This window comes from Panthera uncia (genome assembly GCF_023721935.1).
Source record: "Panthera uncia isolate 11264 chromosome A1 unlocalized genomic scaffold, Puncia_PCG_1.0 HiC_scaffold_17, whole genome shotgun sequence".
Taxonomy (NCBI): domain Eukaryota; kingdom Metazoa; phylum Chordata; class Mammalia; order Carnivora; family Felidae; genus Panthera; species Panthera uncia.
Genome location: NW_026057577.1, coordinates 55073744 through 55088700, shown reverse-complemented (window position 1 = coordinate 55088700; position 14957 = coordinate 55073744). Strand labels below are relative to the sequence as shown.

Below are 14957 nucleotides of genomic sequence, written 5' to 3'. Positions count from 1 at the left end.
TTTGGCAAAGAAAAAAACATAAAGTTTGGCATCTCTGAACTCTATCACGAGAAGAAATGTGTGGCCTAGATCAATATGATTTTATCATCATGTTACAGCCTAAACTGCTTTGTTAAATTGAATCAGATTTTGATAGAGGATAAAAACTGTCTTTAAAAGTAAATTTTATTAAAAATTTTTTTTTAAATATATAAAAGTAAACCTTAGGTTTACCAGCAAAACCTTGACTATTTTGAGTTTTCAATCTACTACATGATGCCCTGCAGTGTTGCTCTACTCACTCTTCTCCTGGAATAGCTTTTAAATACCAGAGGAAACTCTTTGGAGTATTTATTCCCTGAAGATACTAGAGAAGCCAAAAGCCTCCAAATTTTTAGAAGTCTGGTGTTTTATCTTAAAAATTCATGCACATTTGGCATTCTACCTTAGTTTTAGTACAACACAATTATGTTTTAAATTGCTTTATAATTTAATTAGTGAACATGTTCCCCTAAATCTGTTTTGCAAAATCAGCATTGAAGAAAACATGCCACATTTATCTTGTGGCCTTTTGTAGCTGCAAAGTATGTATATAACAAAAAGAACATAAGCTTTGGATTAAATCCTAGCTCTGAAGCTAGGCAAATTATTTACCCTAATTAAGGCTCCATTAACTCTTCTGTATAATGGAGGTGACAATGCCTAGGTATGGGGTCTTTATGTAAAAGAGTAGACCAATATTTAACAAAGTATGCATATTTGTTAAATTTTATGCTTTACAATATAATGAACATTTACATTTTACCTTGTTTTCAGTTGTGACTTGACCATGATGCATTTTAACTATCAATTACTATTCTACCAGCTTTCACTTTCTTTAGCAATTAAATTAATACCTGTAATTGTGCTTTCCTTAGCTGTTGGCTGGTAATTTGAGCTTTTTGTTGCATCATATTTTCAATTCGTTGGTTGACTTGTTTTTCTTTCTTGAGCTCATTTCCATAAAATTTGGACCCCTTTGTAAGAAAACAAAACAAAGCATAAGAAAGTGTCAGAAGGAAAGCATCGCCGTAGTATGTATAACCATGGTACCTAAGTGTATAGACTAGAATCACAATTACTGAATTCAAAACTTAGCTCACTCCTTGCTAGCTGGGTGACCCTAAAACTACTAATCTTTCTATGCCTCAATTTCCTTACCTGCAAAATGAATTTACAGTTACCTACATCATAGGCTTGTTGAGACACTAATTATATGCTGCAAACTCTGAGATGAGTACAGATCGGCACTCAGAAAATAACAATGTGTCCTAGACAGGATCCATGGGCATATCCAAGCCCTCAGTCATTTGGGTTATCAATTATTTCCTTCACTTTTATGTAAAAAGCATTTATAAAATTTTGGGGCACCTGGGTGGCTCAGTCGGTTAACTGAGCGTCCGACTTCGGCTCAGGTCATGATCTCATGGCTCATGAGTTCAAGCCCGACATCAGGCTCTGTGCTAACAGCTCAGAACCTGAAGCCTGCTTTGGATTCTGTGTCTCCCTCTTTCTCTGCCCCACCCCCACTTGCACTCTCTCAAAAATTTTTTAAAAAAGCTTTTACAAAATTTTAATGTTAGTCATTAAAGAAAATGTAGAAAATCACTTTTAGAAAATCACCTATCATCCCATCACTGAACATAATATCTATTCATTCATCAGGTTGATAAATTTTGTTTAATGTTAATGTATTTTGAGAGAGAGAGAGAGAGAGAACAAGAGCAACTGAGTAGGGGAGGGGCAAAGAGAGAGAGAGAGAGAGAGAGAGAGAGGGAGAGAGAGAGAGAGAGAGAATCCCAAGTAGCCTCTGCACAGTTAGCAAAGAGCCTGACCAGGGGCTTAATCCATGAAACCCTGAGATCATGACCTGAGCCAAAACCAAGAGTTGGACACTTAACCAACTGAGCCACCCAGGTGCCCTAGGTTGATGGACATTTAGATTATTTTTACTTTTTGGCTTTTATGAGAAATGCTGCAATGAACATTCATATAGACATTTTTGCATGGACATATGTTTTCACTTTCCTTAGGTACCCAGGAGTGGAATCTCTGAGTCATATGGTAACTCCATTCTAAACCTTTTGAGAAACTGCCAGACTGTTTTCCAAAGTGGCTGAACCATTTTATAATCCCACCAGCAAAGTATGAGGGTTCTATTTTTCTATTTTTATATCTTTAGTGAAAAGTCTATTTATATTTTTTGTCCATTTTTAACCAGGTTGTCTTACTAACAATTTATAAAAATTCTCTTTATATTCTGGATGTAAGTCCTTTATCAGATAAGTATTTTGCAAATATTTTATATTACTATGTTGCTTATCATTTCATTTTTTAATTGTGTCTTTTGAAGTGCAGATGTTTTCAAATGTGATGAGTCTAACTTGTCAACTTTTTCTTTTACTGACTGTGCTTTTATTGTTATATCTAAGAAATGCTTGTCTAACCAAAAGTCTCAAAGACTTTCTCATATCTTCATTAAGTTTTACTGCTTTGGCTCTTACATTTAACTTGATTTTGAGTTAAATTTGTATATGGTGTGAAGTGAGGGTTTAGGTTCATCTTTTTTTTGCATGTGGATATCCAGTTGTCCCAGCATCATGTGCTGCACAGATGATCCTTCTGCCTTGGTACTTTCGTCAAAAACCAATAAAGTATCAATGCAAAGATTTACTTCTGGACTCTTAATTCTACCCCATTGTTCAATATGTCTAGCCTTATGACAGTAACACACTATCTTGATAACTGCAACTTTATAGCACATTCTTAAACAGGAAAGCCAAAGACCTTATTGTTTGTTCCTTTTCAAAATTGTTTTCACTATTTTAGGTGTTTCACATTTCCATATAAATTTTAGGGTCTGTTTATCAATTTCGGCAGGAAAAAAAGCCCCTTGAATTTGGATGAAGAATTACACTGAATCCATAGATCAGTTTGGGGAGAACTACCCTCTTAACAATGTTGAGTCTTCTCATTGTTGAACATAGGATGCTTTCATTTTTAGATCTTTACTTTCCCTCAACACACTTTTGTTATTTTCAGGGTACAACTGTTGCACTCCTTTTGAAATCTGTAAGAGTTTCTATCCATAAACATCATGTTATTTGTGAAGAGATAGTTTTATTTCTTCCTTTCCAATCTAGATGTCTTTTATTTCTTTCTATTGCCTGACTACACTGGCTAGAACTTTCAGGACTATGTTGAAGAGAAGACATGAGAGTGAACTTCCTTGCCTTGTTCCTGATTTTAGGAGAAAAGTGCATTCCTGGAATAAATCCCACTTGGTCATGGAACATAATCTTCTTTTTATAGTGCTGGATTCAGTTTGCTAACATTTTGTTGAGGGCTTTTATATTTACAATGATCTATAATATTCTGCCTGTTTGGCTACTGTATCAAGGTGATACTGGTCTTAGAGAATGAGTTGGTAAATACTACATATTTCTTCATTTTCTGGAAGAACTTGTGGAATACTGGTATTATTTCTTCTTTTTTAAATGTTTACTTATTTATTATTTTTTTTCTAATGTTTATTTATTTTTGAAAGAGAGAGAGAGAGAGAGAGAGAGAGAGAATATGAGCGGGGGAGGGGCTGAGAGAGGGAGACACAGAATCTGTAACAGGCTCCAGGCTCTGAGCTGTCGGCACAGAGCCCAGTGCTGAGCTCGAACTCATGAACTGCGAAATCATGACCTGAGCTGAAGTCAGATGGTTAACCAACTGAGCCACACAGGTACCCCAGTATTATTTCTTCTTAAGTGTCAGATAAAATTCACCACTGAAGCCATCTTGACTTGTTTTTTGTTTTTTTTTTCGGGGGGGGGGGGGGGGGGGGGGGAATGGAGATTTTTAATTATTGATTTAATTTCTTTCCTTATTAAAGGTCTATTTAGATTTTCATATTTTCTTGAGTCAGTTTTGGAAAACTTTAAATTTCTAGAAATTTATCCAATTTATTGGGGTTTGTTTTAAAATACTCCATCTTCTACCTCCAAAATTCAGTAGGGAGGGGTGAGATAGATGAAACAATATTTGCAAATAAGGTGATGTCTGATGATGCTGGGTGATGATTACCCAGGAATTCACTTTAGTATCTCATTTTCTGTATGTTTATAATTTCTGATAGGGGCATCTGGGTGGCTTAGTTGGTTGTGTGTCTGACTCTTGATTTCAGCTTAGGTCATGATCCCAGGGTCGTGGGATCAAGCCCCATCAGGCTTTGTACTGAGCATGGAGTCTGCTTAAAATTCTCTCCCTCTCTCCATCTGCCTGTCTTCCTGATTCACACTCTCTCTAAAAAAAATAAATAAATAACAACAAAAAATGTTTCTGATAAAAATTTTAAAGAAGTTGCATTTCTGTGAAGCGGTAACAATTAGAAAATTTCAATTCAAAAAAGATATTTATGATGAACTCCCCAACCCCCCACACTAGAGGAATATATATTATATAAAATATATAAATATTTTAATATATATTGGTATATAAAATATGTATAAAGTATATATTTTATATGATAGATACATATCAATCAGATGATATGTATATATAGTTCTATGTATGTATATACAGCTGACCTTTGAACATCATGGATTTGTACTGCAGTAGGCCAACTCATACATGGACTTGTTTCAATAAAAACAGTACAATACAGGGGCGCCTGGGTAGCTCAGTTGGTTAAGCATCTGACTTCAGCTCAGGTCATGGTTTCATGGTTCGTGAGTTCGAGCCCCTCACTGGGCTCTGTCCTGGCAGCCTAGGGCCTGGATGGAGCCTGCTTTGGATTCTGTGTCTCCCTCCCTTTCTGCTCCTCCCCCGCTCACGTTCTGTCTCTCAAAATAAATAAACATTAAAAAAAAATCTTAAAAAAAAAATAGTACAGTACTGTAAATATATTTTTTTCTTGCTTACAATTTGTTTAACGTTTTCTTTTCTCCATCTTACTTTATTATAAGAATACAGTATGTAATACACATAATATACAAAATTTGTGTTAATCGACTGTTTATGTTACTGGTAAGGCTTCCAGTCAATTGTAGGCTATTAGCAGTTCATTTTCGAGGAGTCAAAAGGTGTACATGGATTTTCAATTGTGTGTGTGTGGGGGGGGGGGGGCAGTGCTCCTAACCTTCGCACTGTTCAATGGTCAACTGTATATCACATAAAACTTATATGAAAGAGCAAATGCTCTTTTTAAGATATTCTTGAAAAAGAATAAAGAGCAAAAAAAGAACTTGTTCTAGCAGTTGTCTAGACTTACTAGACAATACTGGAATGCAGGTCATGTTGTAATGATATAATAACAAACAATCCAGTGGAACAGAAGAAAGCACTGCAGATCAGTAAGAAATGATGATCTAGATGAAACTATTTAATAAGTGTTACTGGGACACAGAGAAGAGAGAGGAAAGATAAAATCTGGGATGACTTAAATATTCTATTTCTTAACCTGAAAACTAGGGTCATAGGTTTTAATTCTTTTTTTAAGTTTTAAGATGAAAATTTCAAAACAATCTCAGAGAATACAGATTAGTACAATAAACACTATATAAAACTATCACTGAGATTTAACAACATTTTGTCTTATTTCCTTCACTGATTTTTTTAAGTAAACTGTTTTAAAGTAAATTACAGATATAATGATATTTAGCTATTCTATACAGTGTTTTAGTATGCATTTTTAAAAATGACGTCCTTTTCCTAGGTAATTATAATAGCATTTTCAAAGCTAATAAAATTAACAATAGTTCCTTAATACAATCTAGTACCCTGTCCATATTCAAATTCCCTTAACTGTTCTAAATATATTTGTTCAAACCAAGATCCAACCAGGGTCCATATATTATGTTTGCTTACTTCATCTCAATTTTTTTACTTTTAAAATTTTATCTATATTTTATACACTTAAAAAATTATTTTTCCCTCAAGGTTTAATTTTGGATTTCTAAATCTTCCAACATTTGAAGGAATAGTACAAAGAACACCCCTATGTCCTCACCTAGATTCACCAGCTATTAATATCCTGATACATTTAGTTTCTCCCACAATTTCTAGGAATACACGATACACACACCCCCACTCCAACATATGCACTTGCACAAGCATGCATGCATACACACACACTCCTCCCCCTCTTTTTGGTTAAACCATTTAAAAGTAAGTTGCTGTAGATACCAGCATGCATTTCTTTAAAATAAGTATATTCTCTTAAATTTTACACCTTTCTGAAGGGATATTTATTTCATAATATATAAATAAAACAAAAAATATTAGAAGAAAATATTTATGACCTTGGAGAAAGCCATACGCAGTTGACTAATTCAAGTACATATGAAAAATCAAACAAGGTGGCTTTGTCAGTTAAGTGTCCAGCTTTTGCTCTTGGCTCAGGTCATAATCTCACTGTTCACTCCATGCTAACAGCACAGACCTCCTTGGTATTTTCTCCCTCCCTCTCTTTGTGTCCCTCCTGGGCTCATACATCTCTCTCTCTCTCTCTCTCTCTCTCTCTCTCAAAATAAATAAATTTTAAAAAAAGGCAAACAGAAAACTTCTGCACAGGATTAAGTATCATAAGCAAAATCAAAAGATATACAATAATCTAATGGAAAATTGTGCAAATGACGAGAAGAGACAGTTTGTAAAAAGGGAAAGTACAAGTCACTTGTTAAACATGTGAAAAGATGCACCATCTCACTTTTCATAGGAGAAATGCAAATTAAGCCTACACTACATTACTATAGATAGGAAAATCCAAAAGCTTAGTAACACACTGGGCAGGCATGGTTGCACACATATTAGCAGTGAAAATTTAAATTGATACATAAACTATGTAGGGCAACTTGAGCAATTCATAAAAATTCCATATGTGGGCCACCTGGGTGGCACAGTCAGTTAAGCATCTGACTCTTGATTTGGGCTCAGGTCATGACCTCGTGGTTAGGGAGTTCAAGCCCCGGGTTGGGGTCTGCGCTGTCAGCAGAGCTTGAGATTCTTTGTCCTTGCTCTGCTCCTCCCTCGCTTGCGCTCTTTCCAAATAAATAAACAAACATTTAAAAAAATTCCACATGAATATATCCTTTTTTGTTATCTGTATTTGGTGGAATAATTCTACTTCTACGATCTCTTATAATTTTACCTGCACATATGTAAAGTTGTGAAAGTTGTAAAGGTTATTCACTGTCATATTGTTTGTAGAAACAAAAGACTAGAAATGATGTATAGGTTCATAAATGAACATTCCGCCTGGTTCAATAAATTATATCTACACATGCAGGCATGAAAACTGAAGATCTTTATGGAAAGATCTTTATGGAAAGACCTCCAAGTTACATTACTGAAACACATGCATATAATGTGTACATGAAGCAGGAAAACTGGACGGCAAGAGGAAGAGCAACAGAACAGAAGGGAGATTATTCCATACCCACTTGTTGTAACAACAAGATACATTAAAATATTAAAAATCACAATAAAAAATATTTCCAACTTACTGATTTTCTTTTAAACAGAAAGCTAAAAAGCTACTAAATTAATGATATCAAAAGAAACAAGAAACATACCCTTGTGGCTTCCATTATAATCTTATTAATCTTCTCTTTATCTAATCCTTCCATTCCAGCTTTATTATCATTAAGTCCCATCCTAAGCAGAAGGTCATCTTTGCAGTTGTCATTCTTCTCCTTGGTGCTATGCATGGTATAAACTTAAAGGTTTTTTTATTACCTAAAAAAACATACAAAATAAACACTGCTTTTCAAAGCATTCATGGTGAGGAGGTGGACACGTAAAAGTTAAGATGATAATAAGCAAAACAAGAAAAACATTTAAGAATATAAGAATTGTTAGCCATTGAGATATTGTTATTTTTTAAATATTTATTTACTTATTTGGAGATTGAGTGTGAGTGGGGGAGGGGCAGAGAGAGAAGAGAGAGAATCCCAAGCAGGTTCTGCACTATTAGCACAGAGCCTGACTCAGGGCTCGAACTCACGAACTATGAGATCAGGACGTCAGCCGAATTAATCAAACCTCAAACAACTGAGCCACCCAGGAGCCCTGAGAAATTATTATTCAGAGTTTAAAATTACTATCCCAAGATTATTGTACTCTCAGAAGGAAAAAAATGAACATTTCCTGCAAGTTTTGTGCCAGCCACTCACTATTCTAGGCACTTTACGCTTGAATCTCACACAGTAGCCCTACCCTGAAAGGTAAATTTTATTACCCCCAAAATAAAGAGAGAAGAAATCTGAGTCTTAGAACATATCTACTGACATAAATATGCTAATAAGTGACAATATCTGTATTGAAACCCAGACTTGAGTCCAAAGTTCATGTTTTTCAGATATTAACATACTGTATAGGAAACAAATATGAAATAACACTTCATCTACTAAACATGTTCAGTGGCATTTATTACACTCTGTATACAGAGCTCAATTTCTTTTTTTTTTAATGTTTATTTATTTATTTTGAGAGAGTTTGAGAGAGAGAGAGGGAACAGTGGAGGGCAAGAGAGAGAGAAGAGAAAGAATCCTAAGCAGGCTCTGTGCCATCAGCACAGAGCCCAACGTGGGGCTGAACTCACAAACCATGATATCATGACCTAAACTGAAACCAAGAGTCAGACGCCCAACTGACTGAGCCTCCCAGGCACCCCCAGAACTCTATTTCTTAAGGCAGTGAAAAAAATACAGACGAAATAATAATCTATTCACTTCTGGGAGATTAATACATTTTATAATGTTATGTCACATCTAAGATTAAGAAAAATCCTCTCAAATAATAACTCTTTTTATTTTTAAGTAAGCTGTACACCCAACATGGGCTTGAACTCATGACCCTGAGACCAAGAATCATGTGCTTTACCAGCTAGAGCCAGCCAGGCACCCCAAATAATTCTTTAATATCTTTAAATATTAATTTATAATTTACTTTCATATTTATTAGTTTTTAAAAATATAATAACCATGCAACACAGATCTGCTTATTCTCATAGGAAAGATAGAAATTGGAATTCAGGAAGGTTAAGTGAATTGGCCATCATAAGTCTGCTAATAAGCAAAAGAACTGGGATGTGAATCCAAGTCTTCTTCAAGTCTAGTACAGCTGCCATAACATCACAGCTGCTTCCAATTTGGAGTGCATGTATGCTATAAAGAAATGACCAGGTAAACAGCTGTCATGAACCTATAACAAATTAGGCCAGTGATTTCTTATTTGCATGATTTAGAGAGGGTTCATTTATTCTATGCTGTTGAGGACCTTTTCTTTTCCTTTTTTTTTTTTTTTAACTTGACATCCATCACCACACATACTTACACAATTTCTTTTCTTGTGATGAGAGCTTCTAAGATCTAATCTCTTAGCGACTTCCCAATATACAATACGATATTAACTACAGTCACCATTCTGTACATTATACCCCCATGACTTACTCATTTTATAACTGGAAATTTGTACCTTTTGACCACCTTTACCCATTTCGCCTACTCCTACCCCACCTCTAGCAACCACCAATCTGTTCTCTGCATCAATGAGTTCAGGTTGTTTTTTTGTTTGTTTTGATTCCATGTGACATAAATTCCAAGGTCTGAGAGTAGGAACCAGGTATCAGTATTTTTAAGGCATGCCCAAGTTATTCCAATGTGCCCCAAGTATGGGAACCACTGGTGCTATTGTTTCCCAGTACCCAAGAGAATATAGGCTAGTTTTCTGTTTTTATCGTTTGATTTTTCTCTTCAACTATCACATTCAACTTAATATCACCCTATATTTTGTCTCATGCTTTAGTAATAAAACTGGTGAATGTAATTCATTCATATTTTCCCAAACCACCACCATTGAAGCTTGAAGATGTTGAATGCACAAATCTTACATGTAAGCTGTCTTCTCCTTTAAAAACTGAAATGTATAAAAAGAACAGAAACATTTATGAATGCCTACTATTCACAAAGAATATATTATTTAGCCCAAAAACTCTAGGAAGAATTGCTTTTGGTCCCTAATTGGGTCAGAAGAACTGGGTTATTATTAGCAACACTGGCACCAGGCAAAGTTGTGAGATAGGTAAAATTAGTTTGCAGCTACCTTCCTGTCTTGCTGATGCTCAATTACCAAGCCTAGTTTCATGAGGATAGTTTACTATCCTCTATATGTTAAGAAGTTCCAAGTTTATAGCTGCAGTCCAAATGCCCGTCTGGTATCCTAAATTTAACATGTCCAAAACTGATCTTCTCATCTGCCTCCATCACTCAAACCAGTTCCACTTGCATGCAGCCTTCCTCATCTCAGTTCAGGGCAACCCTCCAATCACTTCCAATTCCTCATGCAAAGAATCTTGTAGTCATACTTAACCTCACTCTTTCTCATATACCACACATCCAAATTGTTGGCAAACACTATGGACTCTGCTTTCAAAACATACTCTGAATTTAACCACTTCTCAATGCTGTCATTTCTTTCACTCTAGTCTGAACCACCATTATCTCTTGCCTGGATTAATGTAATAGCCTCTTAAATAGTCTGTTTCTGCCCTCCATGCAATCAATTATCAACACAGTAGCTGAAACGATTCTTCTAAATCACAAGGTAAGTCACAATCACTCCTTTGCTGAAAACTGTACAATGGCATCCCATCTTACTCCAGAATAAAAGCAAAGTCCCAACAGAATCTGGATCCCAATTACCTGTCGACCCTCATACCTGTCTAATACTCTCCCCGTTGCTCACTACTCTCCAGCCACACTGATCTCTTTGCTATTCCTCAAATCTGGTCAATATATTCTAACCTTGAAACTTTTTGCCCTGGCTATTCCCTTCCCCTTTAGGATTCTTCAGCTAGATACCCTATTGACTAAACTCTTTCAAGTCTTGCTTAAATGTTACCTTCTCAGTGAGGGGCTACCCTGACCTCCTTATTTAAATTTCAACCTGATTAGTACCTCCCACCCCTTCTTCCCAATGGCCCATGTTTTTCATAACTCTTATCATTTCCTAACATAATAAACATAAATTTACATACTTATTATGCTTTTTATCCATCTCTCCTGTGAATATGGACGCTCCAAGAGGACAGGGTACTTTGATTTTTGTTTTTGCTTTACCTGATATATCCCAAATGCATCAAACAGTGCTTGACACAGAGCAGGGGCTCAAAAAATAATCTGTGGAATGACTGAACTCAGTCATTTTTTTATATCATTTTCTCATTTTATATCATTTTATATCATTTTTATATCATTTTCTCATCCTTTTATTCACATAGCAAGGTTACATAGTTATATTAAAAGACTGTGAGAAAAACTACTTTTCTGGAGTTAGTAAGTTTATAATTTCTTTTTTAATGTTTATTTAATGTTTATTTATTTGCTTATTTATTTTGAGAAAGAGAGAGAGAGAACATGTGAGCAGGGGAAAGGCAGAAAGAAAGAGGGAGGGAGAATCCCAAGCAAGCTCCACACTGTCAGTACAGACCCTGATGTGGGGCTCAAACTCATGAAACTGTGAGATCATGACCTGAGCTGAAATCAAGAGTCAGACACTCAGCCAGCTGAACCACCCAGGCTCCCCTTTTTCAGAGAGAGGAGGGGCAGAGAGAGAGGAAGACAGAGAATCCCAAGCAGGCTGGTGCACAATCTGACACAGGGTTCAAACCCACTTACTACAAGATCATAACCTGAGCCAAAACCAAGAGTCATACACTTAACCAAGTAAGCCATGCAGTCACCCTTAAGGCACCCATAAAATTCTTGTAATTTTTCCTTATTTCAATATTAAATATGTAAGGACAGCTATATGAGTTAAATAAACAACCTTCCATTTTATAAGCCTTATTTTCCTAAGGTATTTGATAGTTACATTAATTTATTAAAACTTTGGGGACGTGTATTACAATATAAGAATATTCTGAATTTAGGGGTGCCTAGGTAGCTCAGATGGTTAAGTGTCTGATTTCAGCTAAGGTCATGATCTCACGGTTCATGAGTTTGAGCCCCGCGCCGGGCTCTGAGATGACAGCTCAGAGCCTGCAGCCTGCTTTGGATTCTGTGTCTCCTTCTCTCTCTGCCCCTCCCCTGCTTGTACTCTCTGTCTCTTTCTGAAATAAATAAATATTAAAAAAAATTTTTAAACAATATTTTGAATTTACATGTTTGAGTTTACTTGCTATGTTCCATTAATATTCAAAAGATTCTAGTTTATATTTACTCTTTGGGAAATTAAGTTGCCTTGTTAAATTTAATTTCTGTGATTACTTTCCAGTTATATCTAAATGTACAAAAAATTATTGGAGAGAGTTAATAAAACATACTAAGTTTCAGTATATTTTAATTCCTATGAGTTCCTTTTAGCACTATCATTTATGTCTCTGTGGTGAGCCTACTTTTGTTTTTATTGCTTACTATTTGTTATTCTCAAATTTCTAGAATCTCTCATTAGTCCTGGTTATCTCTATTCTCCCCATTAGTTCTTACTTTAGAAATCCATAAATTGAAAGAGAGAGCTAGCTCCCAGCAGAGATGATCACATAATATTCACAAGAGATGCACAAAAATTATATCACAAAGTATTTTCCATATTTTTGTGGAAGTGAAATTTAATACTAATTTAAATGGCTCTCTGGGACACGTAGGTGGCTCAGTTGCTTATGTGTTCAACTCTTGATTTCAGCTCAGGTCATGATTTTGCAGTTTGTGCGATGGAGCCCTGGGTCAGGCTCTGTGTTCACAGTGTGGAGCCTGCTTGGGATTCTCTCTCCCTCCTCTCTCTCTCTCTCTCTGTTCCTCCCCAGCTTGCAATCTTTCTCTCTCAAAATAAATAAGTAAACATTAAAAAAAAAAAAAAAAGAAATGATATGTTACATCCTACATTATAGGAAGGAAAATATTTAATAACAGAAAAAGGTGTACAAAGTATTATTTTCCTATCCTGGAAAAATTATCCTTTCACTTACCCCCTGCCACATTGTTCCAGTGTTTTCTTTAAAAAAAAATTTTTTTCTTAACGTTTATTTATTTTTGAGACAGAGAGAGACAAAGCATGAATGGGGAGGGTCAGAGAGAGGGAGACACAGAATCTGAAACAGGACCCGGGCTCTGAGCTGTCAGCACAGAGCCCAACGCGGGGTTCGAACTCACAGACTGTGAGATCATGACCCGAGCTGAAGTCGGACGCTCAACCGACTGAGCCACCCAGGCACCCCATGTTCCAGTGTTTTCTTGATATATTCTCCATATTATTTCTTGATCCATTGCTACTGATTGTTTCAGTTTCCTATAGCTCTAACTAGTCTACCGCAGGTATTTAAAACATTGTAGCAACATAATATTCTTCAAATGATATCTTAAGTAAAACCTCAGATTTTTCCTTAAATCTTTGTTCTATGGATGCTGTGCAGCTCTCCTAGAATTTCATCATATATATTCTATCACTAATGTAAAAGAATAAACAGGCAGCTTACAGAAAAGGGAAAGTTAATAGTGATCTCCGCTTTTCTGATTCAAACTACCTAGAAGCATCTGAGTGAACACTGATATGTATTGAAATTGCTATCAACTCCAAGACTGCACTAGCAGTGTTCAGATAACAATTGCTATGTTTCTTTTTATTTTATTGTAATTGTAAAAATAAACATATAACAAAATTTACCATCTTAAGCATTTTGTAAGTTTACAGTTCAGTAGTGTTAAGTACATTCACAGTGTTGTGCAAATAGTTGTTTACTACTGATGAATTTTATTTTTATTTTTTTTTAATTTTTTTTTTAACGTTTATTTATTTTTGAGAAAGAGAGAAACAGAGCATGAACGGGGGAGGGTCAGAGAGAGGGAGACACAGAATCTGAAACAGGCTCCAGGCTCTGAGCTGTCAGCACAGAGCCCGACACGGGGCTCGAACTCACGGACCACGAGATCATGACCTGAGCCGAAGTCGGCTGCTTAACCCACTGAGCCACCCAGGCGCCCCACTACTGATGAATTTTAAAAGGGTGGTTTCCGTATGAAGCCAGGCTCTGAAAATCATTCTTATTATGTTTTCTGCCTGATCTTATATATTCCTGAAAACCGTAAACAAAAAACTAAACATCCAGAAAATACTATTCCAAGATTTGCCAAACATGAGGAAATAATATCAGCAAGAAGTTGTGATTTTGGAGTAATTAACCCAAAATGATTTAAAACACACTTTCCCCAACCCTAATAAATCAAAAACTCCATATAACCTGACTTCTGTTAGATCATATTGTTAAAAGGACTTTCATTTTAAAACAGTAACAATCCATTTGTTAATGACTATTAACAAATGTTATAACAAATGTTATAAAAATACATTTAAACAGATAGGATATATAAAGAATATCTGATACCAAACAACAGTATCTGGAATTTATATCCAAATCAGCAAAAATAATTATTCTTAATTGATGAGATGATTTCTCATCCCTTCCCAGAGTTATATGCTGTAACTGGAGGGGAAGGAGAAATAATGATTTGTTTTTAGTGATAATTGTTTTGAAGGTTCAAATAACATTAAAAAGTAAGGTCTATGAAAGGGAGTATAGGTTAGAAAAAGTTGCAAAACATTGACATAGAATAATTTATTACACTATCATCTGTTACATAATGAGTGATTTATTGTAGCTAACGAGAGCTACTAACTCTTGTTAATAAAGGGAAAAAGCAGTCCAGATTAACTGTTACCTATTTTTTTCTTAATGAGATCTAAATATACTGCTTATTTTAATGTACAGTACTTAATGAAAAGAGTTCAGTGCTGAGACATTTTGATATAGTGCAAAAAGTATATGCTTTGAAGCCAGATAGACCTGGACTGAAATGTCAACTCTAAAACTTAACTAGTTGTGTCTTCCCGGGAAATTTATATGATTTCAAAGTGTATGAATCTTGGTATCCTGTTCTGTGAAACTTACTTCCAGG

At 35.4% G+C, this 14957-nt stretch overlaps 1 protein-coding gene across 4 annotated transcripts in view; it reads right to left on the bottom strand.

Annotated features, from left to right (window-relative positions):
* Positions 1–14957, bottom strand: part of POLK (DNA polymerase kappa) — a 73240-nt gene that overhangs the window by 38785 nt on the left and 19498 nt on the right. For all 4 annotated transcript variants that reach the window (XM_049649649.1, XM_049649648.1, XM_049649651.1 and 1 more), the window contains exons 2-3: positions 7581–7743; positions 876–995 (exon numbers count right to left, since the gene is read on the bottom strand). In XM_049649649.1, coding sequence (XP_049505606.1) covers positions 876–995; positions 7581–7715 — 255 coding nt within the window. In that variant the 5' untranslated portion in view covers positions 7716–7743. The remainder of the gene's footprint in view (positions 1–875; positions 996–7580; positions 7744–14957) is intronic.